The sequence below is a fragment of the Chrysochloris asiatica genome, unplaced genomic scaffold, assembly GCF_000296735.1.
Source record: "Chrysochloris asiatica unplaced genomic scaffold, ChrAsi1.0 scaffold00039, whole genome shotgun sequence".
NCBI classification, from domain to species: domain Eukaryota; kingdom Metazoa; phylum Chordata; class Mammalia; order Afrosoricida; family Chrysochloridae; genus Chrysochloris; species Chrysochloris asiatica.
This window is the reverse complement of record NW_006408557.1, coordinates 16,432,434-16,442,528: the sequence shown is the minus strand read 5'-3', so window position 1 is coordinate 16,442,528 and position 10,095 is coordinate 16,432,434. Positions and strand designations below refer to the sequence as shown.

The 10,095-nt window shown below is 37.0% G+C and overlaps 1 protein-coding gene across 1 annotated transcript in view; it reads right to left on the bottom strand.

The window, feature by feature from the left end:
• GINS1 (GINS complex subunit 1 (Psf1 homolog)) overlaps positions 1-10,095 on the bottom strand; it is a 47,413-nt gene that overhangs the window by 17,779 nt on the left and 19,539 nt on the right. The window contains exons 4-5 of the mRNA XM_006860673.1: positions 9,552-9,642; positions 2,141-2,257 (exon numbers count right to left, since the gene is read on the bottom strand). Coding sequence (XP_006860735.1) covers positions 2,141-2,257; positions 9,552-9,642 — 208 coding nt within the window. The remainder of the gene's footprint in view (positions 1-2,140; positions 2,258-9,551; positions 9,643-10,095) is intronic.

Sequence of the window (10,095 nt, the reverse complement as noted above, 5' to 3'; positions counted from 1 at the left end):
GCATTGAAGGCATTGGCAAAACACAAGGCTCCTGGAACTGATGGAATACAAATTGAAATCTTTCAACAAATATGTATGCTAAGAAATCTGGAAAAACAACCACGTGGCCAACTGACTGGAAGAGATCCATATCTATGCCCATTCTAAAGAGAGGTGATTCAATGGAATGAAGAAATCATCAGAAAATACCATTAATATCTCATACAAGTAAAACTTTACTCAAGATAATTCAAAAACAGATGCACCAGTACATTCACCGGGAACTAGGTGAGGTTCAAGCCAGATTTGGAAGAGGCTGAGGAACAGGAATACCATTGCTGACATCAGAGGGATCTTGGCTGAAAGCAGAGAGTATCAGAGAGATGTTTACCTGTGCTTTAGTGAATATGCAAAGGCTTTCAACTATGTGGATCATGATTAACTATGGATAACATTGCAGAGAATAAATATTCCAGAACACTTCATTGTGCTCATATGGAACCTGTACATAGAATAAGAGGCAACTGTTTGAATAGAACAAGGGAACACTGAATAGTTTAAAATCACCAGGGTTGTGTTCATTAGCCATAATTATCCAATCAATATGCTGAGCAAATAATCCGAGAAGCTGGATTATATGAAGAAAAGTGTGGAATCAGGATTGGAGGAAGATTTATTAACAACCTGCAATATGCAGATGCTACATACACCCTTACTTGCTAAAAGCAAAGAGGACTTAAAAACTTAATGATTAGATCAAAGACCACAGCCGTTAGTATAGGCTGCATGTCAGCTTAAAGAAAACAATAATCATAATAACTAGACTGACACAATAACATCATGATAAATGGAGACAAGACCGAAGCTGTCAAAGACTTCACTTTGCTTTGATCCACCATTAACACTCATGGAAGCAGCAGTCTAGAACTCAAACCACGTACTGCCTAAGGCAAATATGCTGCACCAGATCTCTTTAAAGTATTGAAGACCAAAGATGTCAGTTTGAGGACTTCAGTGCACCTGACCCAAGCTATGGTAGTTTCAATAGCTTCACACTCATATGAAAGTTGAACAATGAATAAGGAAGACCATAGAAATACAAACAAATCTGTATTGGAAGAAGTACAATCAAAATGCTCATTGGAAGTCAAGGTGACCCGACTTCATCTGTCATATTTCAAACATATTATCAGGATGGACCAGTCCCTGGAGAAGGACATCATGCTTGATAAAGTGGAGTGTCAGCAAAAGAGGGAGACCCCAACAGTATGGACGTGCACAGTGGCAGTACCAACAAACTCAAGCATAGCAGCAATTGTGAGAATGGCAGTGTTTCATTCTGCTGTACACAGGGCTGCCATGGGTCAGAAACAAATCAATGGCACCTAAGAACAAGAAAACTTTTATTTTAGGTAATGACTTTAAGTAGGAAAGGATTAAATTCTCCAATCTCAAGGCAGAGACCCTGCAATATGCAGACAACACAATCTTGCTTATTGAAATGAAAGAAATTTTGAAGCACTTGCTTATGAAGAGCAAAAGACTAAAGGCATCAGTATGGATTACAGATCAATGTAAAGAAAAAAAAAATACAATTGGACCAATAAACAGCATCATGATAAATGGAGAAAACACTGAAGTTGTGAATGATTTCAGTTTACTTGGACCCACAATCAACACCCTGAGAGCAGCAGTCAATAAATCGAAAACATATTGCATTGGGCAAATCTACTGCAAAAGACCTCTTTCAAGCGTTTAAGTGCAAAGATGTTACTTTGAGGACTAAGGTACATCTGACCCAAGCTGCAATATTTTCAATCACCTCATATGAATGTGAAGCTGGATACGGAATAAGGATGACTGATAAAAAACTGATGCCTTTGAGTTGTGGTGTTGGCGAAGAACATTTAAAATACCTTAGACTGCCAGAAGAATAAACAAATCTGTGTTGGAAGAAGTACAGTTGGAGTTGCTCCTTAGAAAAAGGATGATGAAACTGTCTCATATTTCATTCTGTTGCATCCAGGGTAACTATGAGTCAAAACCGAATGACTGGTACTTAATGACAATAACAATACATAATCATGTACCTCTTTCTTAAATACAAGGCAGCATAATACACATACTGAATACAAATCCATTCTTAAGAGGTAAAACTTACTTCAATATACAAATTTTTTGGAGGTTTCATATCCTGTGTGATGTCCAAACCTTCATCTCTTCCCAATGACCTCATATAAGTAGCAAGGGACTTTTTATAACAATTGAACCACTCTACCTACAAACACAAAAGTGAACAAGTTACAAAGGAAATATGCTTTTAGAAATTGTGTAATCCATCATCTCTTCAAGAATAGCTCACATAAGATCATGAGTGTCAGCATTTGTTTCTTTATACAACAAGTATCATTGGTTGCCGTCTATAAGGCAGGCAATGGTCTATGCTCTTAGGGATGGATCATTAAACAAAATGGACAAAAATTCTTGCTCTCACAAAGCTTACAAACCAGCATACTTAATCACAAACTTAAAACATTCAACCGGAAACAAAATAATGAAAAACACGTTTCCAGAATTATGACCCCTTTATATCCTTCAAGAACTCTATTCCTGAAAACTACATTATTGACAAAGCAGTGCAGATGTACAATTGGTGAATGGAAAAATACGACATGGCATATTATTCAGTCACATTTTTTTTTTACTGTGAAAAATATGTTTAGTGAAAGAAGTTGTTCACAAAATACTAAACTGTATGTGAATCTATTTAAAGTAAAAAAAATTAACAATACTAAATTATAATTTTTAGAAAAGCAAGCTTAAATGATAAAATAAAAATGTTTAAAGCAACAAATTGATTAGTTTGCATAAAAGTAAGGAGACAGTGAGTGACCACTTGGCAGGAGAAAGAAAACTTTGTGTCTTAGAATGTGTTGTTCCTTGGTCACATTATTTCTTAGTGACACATCATTAAGCTGTAGATCTGTACATATAGATAAATTGGATTCTATAATACAAATGATCTAGAGGGATCCTTGTAGTTAAGTGCCATTGGGTTGCTTAGGACTCATAGTGACCCAGTATAGGTTTCTGAGGAGTGACTGGTGAGTTTGAACTGCCAACCTTGCATTTCAAACCAACATAGAGGTCAAGTTCTTTTCCTTTACCAAGACTTCTTAAAAGAGATTGTATAGCAAAACTGTGCCGTATTTTTTTTTTTAATAATAAAAGATAAAAAACTACTTTGTCTTGCTAAGTATGAGGGAAAACTTTTCTGAGAGAGGTCCCAAAGTATGCAAAACATGAATTTCCCACCTTGTGGTCTTTTGTGACTTTTAAGGACAGTGTTTCCACTAGGTACAGTGGAGTGTAAGAGACTTCAAGGTGAATATTAAGTGTAAGAAAAATCAAGTTATTTTGTCAATGGAATACCCACTTCATGTTCATTCTTGAGTGAAAAGGAAATGCAAAATGTACACATTTCTTACTTAAATGAGCACCATGATATTGTCACCCATTATTTACCTCTGAAAAATAGGAATAAGGCAGTAAATAAATACCTATTCTCATTATCGTTCATGATGTATTGCCTTGAGGATTTTATACTTAATAGATGATGAAGCAGTAAAAAAATAGAGCCAAAGAAAAGGTAAAAGATCTCACTACGCTGAAATTAGGTTTTAAGTAAACTTTTATACATTACCCCTATATACACTTTCATATTCTTCCGCTATTAAAGCATAGTTCTCTCTGATTCATTATAGTCCCCTTATTTTAGTTCTGCTTTTTACTTCTTTTATTTATGTCAAAAATACTGAGATCATCAATATCAGCATTAATAATTTTATATTTATGTTATCAGGAATTTGCTAGAATTTTAGCATGCATTATTTTCTCTACTCCTTACAATCACCCCAGGAGGTATGGACTATTATTTCCTTTTATAGATGAAGAACTAAAGTTTAAGAGATTAAATCATTTATTTGCCAAATGACTCAGAGTTAATAAATAACAAAGTGGGGACCTTAACCTAGGTTGAATGACTCTGGAGTCTGTAGATTAACCACTGAAACATGTCCTTAGATAACATACAACACACCTTACTTACATAAGCCAGTGATTTGTTTTGTACATAGTCATTAGAGATGTCCTATGATATACTTAGTCTTGGTCCAAAATGGTTATGTTGTAGCTGCTGCTAACCTCAAGGTCAGCAGTTTGAAACTACCAGCCATTCCTCAGGAGAAAGATGAGGCTTTCTGCTACCGTAAAGATTTACAGCCTTGGAAACTCTGTACAGGGTTGCTATGAGTTGGAACTGACTCCACGGTACTTAACAACAAAAACAACCATGATACCACTGCTAAGGCATCAATATCTGTGGCTCACTCTGGAGTGTATTTGCACTGATTTCACCTTTGAATTTTTCCAAAACAACAAAAAAATCAAGAGGAAGGGGCCAGGCCTCTTCCTTTTTTAGATGAGGATACTAGAGTAGAAGAAAGTTATTGGCCAGTGGCTTATTCTCTGGACTTATTTTATTTTCCTTTATATGTTATTTTATGGCTATTTGTATTGAGATGGGAAGTGACTCTGCTAGGAAACAAATTCCAAATGTGAAATCTAAAAGATGTATAATTATAAAATTTGCAGTCAATTGTGAACAAACAAAATATAAACTATTGAACTGAAGAACTAGATGGTAGCTGGCTACCATCACTAACTGCTTTGAAAGGGATCATGTCAGAAGGTCCTAGATAAGAGTGGGAGAAAATATGGAACAAATCTCAAAATCATAAAAAGATGAATCTTAGAGGCTGGTGGAACCTCGAGACTATAGAACAAGCAATAGATAGGTAGGTCTATATAGGACAGATGCTAGTGAGATATGCACACCATAGAATACTCAATCATTCGGAATCAAAGGGCAGCAAGAAGAAGGAAACAAGAAACACAGGGAGGAAGTAGGATAATTAATGTCATTATATTGAAAGGATTGTAATCACTGAGATGAAATGCAGTGCACAATTTGTTGACTGTGAAAGTGATGATCTGCTCTGTAAACCTTCACTCAATTCACAATAAAAAGTTAAAAAATAAGCTGTTAGGTATGCGCCCATATGCTTTCAACATACACACATTGTAGTTGTTGTTAAGAGCCGTCAAGTTGGCTCTGATTCATAGTGAGCTTGCAGAGTTTCCTATGAGTGGCTGGTGAGTTTGAACCACCTATCTTTTTTTTTTTTAATTAAATGTTTTTATTTTGCATTGAGTGAAAGTTTACAGGGCACATCATCAGCTTCACATTCAACCATTCATATAGCTTGTTTCATTACATTGATTATTATCCCCTCCATATATCATCAGTTTACAGTGTTTCTCTCTATCCTCTTTAGCTTTTTTTTTGGGATGGAAGGGGACTTGCCTTTTTTGGAATTTATAGTCTCGGCTTTTAGGGAAGGTTTTTACATTTGTCTGTGGATATCCAGGGCTCATGTATGAGATTACTAACAAGCATTACTGAATAATCAGATGAGGGACAGTTTGCTATGTCTACTAGGTAGCTAGAGTCTGATCCTCAGAGCCTATGGTTTGGACGGTCAACAACGCTTGGGCCTCCTGACCGGGTCTGCACTGTGAACCACCTATCTTGTGGTTCAAACCAACCTTGTTGTCTGGTGCTTATCCTATAGCGCCACACCAGGACTCCTAGTGGTTTATTGACTTTTTATTTTTACTTGATAAAGTGGAGGTTGAATAAAAAAGAGGAAGCCCTTCAATGAGGTGGGCCGACACAGTGGCAGCAACTATGGTCTCAAACACAGGAACAACTGTGAGGATGTCATAGGAACAGGCCATGATTTGTTTTGTATATAGGGATACCGTGAGTTAGAATGACTTGATGACACCTAACAACAACATGATCTCAAATCACACAGGCTTTATTCATGCTTTCTACGCTTACAGTTTCACACTGCTTATGGACAACTCATTCAGATCAAGAAGTTGTTTGGATATAAATTTGTGTCCTGCACTCTAACCAGAAAATTTGTAAGTCATTAGCAACTTATAATCTATTAGACATTCTAAGTCACCAGTAAATTAGTGTAACTATACAGATAGGATGATAAGATTCAGCTGTAGATGTTAACAGACTTCACTGCCATTGCAAAAACTTGAAACTCGATCATTAACCATTAGAGAGATGCAAATCAAAACTACAATGAGATAGCATCTCATGCCAACAATGACAGTGAAGTTCATTAAGCAGAGGGCAATAAATGCTGGCGAAGATGTGGAGGGACTGGGACCCTCCTACATTGCTGGTGGGAATGTAAAATGGTTCCGCCACTCTGGAAAACGGTATGGAGCTTCCTCAGAAAGTTGGAAATAGAAATACCTTATGATCCAGCAATTCCTCTACTTGGTATACACCCATAAGAAATACAAGCAAGAACACAAGTAGATTACATGCACACCAATGTTTATCACAACACTATTCATGGCATCATTCAGTATATTGCCCACGGAAGCCTTCATTATTGAAAGTCTAGCCGTGAATTTTTTCTTCAGTTCTTTCAGCTTGAGAAATGCTGAGCATGTTCTTCCTTTTTGGTTTTCTAACTCTAGGTCTTTGCACATTTCACTGTAATACTAGACTGTGTCTTCTCAAGCCGTTCTTTGAAATGTTCTGTTCAGCTCTTTTACTTCCTCATTTCTTCCATATGCTTTAGCACCTCTGTGCACAAGAGCAAGTTTCAGAGTCTCTTCTGACATCTCTTTTGGTCTTTTCTTTCTTGTCTCCTTAATGACCTTTTACTTTTTTCCCGTAAGACATTCTTGGTGTCATCCCACAGCTCTATAGATCTTCATTCATTAGTGTCTAATGCATCAAATCTGTTCTTGAGGTGGTCTCTAAATTCAAGGTCATGTTTTAGCTCTCAGTTACTTATTTGAATTTTCTTCAGCTTCAGCCAGAACGTAAGTATGAACAATTGACTGTCTACTCAACAGTCAGCACCTGGCCTTGTTTTGGCTGAAGGTACTGACTTTTTTCCCTTTCTCTACCCACAGTTGTAGGAAATTTGATTCCTACGTATGCCAACCAGTGAGGTCCTTGTGTATACTTGTCTTTTATTTTAAAAAGGTACTTGGAATGAAGAAGTCATTGGTCTTGCAAAATTCTATCAAGTGATTTCCAGCATCATTTCTATCATCAAGGATATATTTTCCAACTTCTGATTTTTCCTATTTATTTGTAACCTTGGCATTCCAATTACCAGTGTTTATCAATACAAGTGTTTATCAATACAACTTGATTGCATATCAACTTCAGAATGAAGAAGGTAGTAAAATTCTTTAATATTATCATCACTGTACTTAGTGGTTGGTACCTAAATTTGAATAATAGCGAAACTAACTGGTCTTCCTAGTAGATGGAAGGATATCAGCCTATCACAGACAGCATTGTATTTCAGGATTGATCTTGAAATGTTTTTGATGATGATTGCTCACCACTCCTATTGAATTTGTCATTCCCAGCATAGGAAACCATATGATAGTCAGATTAAAAATAGCTAATACAGTCCATTTCAGCTTACTAATGTCTAGGAAATCAATCTTTATGAGTTTTGTTTGGCTCTTGACAACTTCCAATTTTCCTAGATTCATACTTTGTACATCCATGTCCCAATTATTAATGGATGTTTAATGCTGTTTCTCCTCATTTTAAGCCATGCCACATCAGTCAATAAAGGTCCCAAATGCTTTGCTTCATTTGCGTCATTATGATCAACTTTACTTTGAGGCAGCTCTTTCCCCAGTCGCATTTTGAGTGCCTTCCAATCTGAGGGATTCATCTTCCGGCACTGTTATCTGACATATTCTGGTGCTATTCATAATGTTTTCATATTCTGGCACTATATCTGACAACGTTCAGCTGCTATTCATAAGATTTTTTAGTGGCTAAACATTTAGAAGTAGTCTGTCTCTACTTTTTTCTAGTCTGTATTAACCTGGAAGCTCTGCTGAAACCTGTCCATGATGGGTGACCTTGCTGCTATTTAAAATACCGCTGGCGTAGCTTCCAGCATCACAGCACACTCAAATCACCACAGTACAACAAGCTGACAGATGCACGGTAGGAACCCAAATTTACCTGACTCTAATCCCGTATATTTAAATATTGGGGCAGGATCATAAATCAGTAACTAGATAAATCAAGTGCTTCATTATAAATATTCATTTGATTAGGAAAGTACGTATGCATTTTATGGAAAAATCTCCAAATAATGAGAACAATGTTTTAATCCCATTGAGGAATCACTAATAAGTAAATATTGTTAAGTGTTGTTGAGTTGGTTCTGACCCATAGTGACCCTGTATAGGGTTTGTGAGGAGCACCTGGTGAGCTTAAACCACCGACCTTGTGGCTCAAACCAACTTTGCAGTCCAGCGCCATACCAAGACTCTATTTGTTAATAAGTTTCCATATAGCACTAGAATTACTTGCCACTAGTGGTTACAAATCGGGCTGCTAATCTCACGGTCAGCAGTCCAAAACTACCAGCTATTCCATGGAAAAAAGATGAGACTTTCTGCTCCTGTAAAGATTTACAGCCTCAGAAACCCTGTACAGGGTCAGTATTAGTCAGAACCAACTCCATGCACATAAAAACAACAACAACATTCCCTTCCTGGGAGTCCTGATGTGGTGCTGTGGGCTAATGCACTGGACTACTAAGTCGGTCTGAACCACAAGGTTGCTGATTCAAGCTCACCAGCACTCCTTAGGAACTCTATACAGGGTCACTACACGTTGGAACCAACTCGACCGTACTTAACACCCATTCCCTTCCTGAACAAACCCTGATACTGTAGTGGATTACATGCTGGGCAGTGCTAACTGCAAGGTCAGTAGTTCGAATATACTAGTTGCTCCCTGGGAGAGAGATGAGGCTCTCTGCTATAGTAAAGATTTACCATATTTGGGACATTATGAGTTGGAACTGATTCGGTGGCATACCACCACCACCACCACCACCACCACCACCACCACCATTCCTTCCTGGAAGATGCCCTGGTGGCACTCTGGCTTAGTGCTAGGCTTCTAACTGAAAGGTGGTGATTTGAAGCCACCAGTTCTGCTGCAAGAGAAAGATGTAGCAGTCAGCTTGCATGAAGATTTACAGTCTTTATATCCTGTGTTGTTGTTGTTATGTGCCGTGGAGTTGCTTCTGACTCATAGTGAGCCTGAATAGGGTTTCCGAGGCTATAGGGCAGTTTTACTCTGTGTTATAGGGTGAGCATGAGTCAGAATTGACTTGATACCAATGGGCTTGAGTTTTTATTCCCATATCCATCACAATAAAATTAAATACAGGTCAACCCTTGCTGAAAAGTCACTGTTAATTGTATATGGGGAAACTGTTGAGTTGGTTGTGTATACTTTGATGTGTATATTTTCAAAAACAACAAAATAAAATTTAAAGAAAACAAAAAAATACATATTGAACAATGCCAAAACTCAGGATTGTTGTGAACTCACAAATTGAACAATGGTGGTAACTTACTTCTTCAGCAGACATGTGAAATCGTAAATCATTTGGCAAGACACTGCCATATTCCCACCTGAGTGCTCTGATCCGAAGTAACCGGTCATACCTAGAACATTAAGAGGGTATTATATAGCATAAAAATAAAAAGGGAGATCACAAATTCTATCAGGAAAGACTCAAGACTCTTAACCTAAATGTCATGTGTAAATTTTATTTGGAACTTAATACAAACGAGCCAACTGCAATGAAGACATCTTTGGGACAATCAGAAAAGAAGAATGTTGATTGGAGTACTTCATTGTGATAACTGTCAAGCAGTATAGCAGTTACATACAAAAAGATCAGAATGTCTTTACTTCTTAGAGATGCAAACTAAAGCATTTAATGGTGAAATATTGTTTTAAAATACTCTAGCATAAATAAATCATGAAGTAAGTATGGAAAAATTGCTCTGGGGGTTCACTGTATGATTAAGCTTTTGTGAATGTTGCAATTTTTGAGAACAAATTTTAATACTGGAAAAAAGGGTTATATATATATATATATATACTTATAAAGA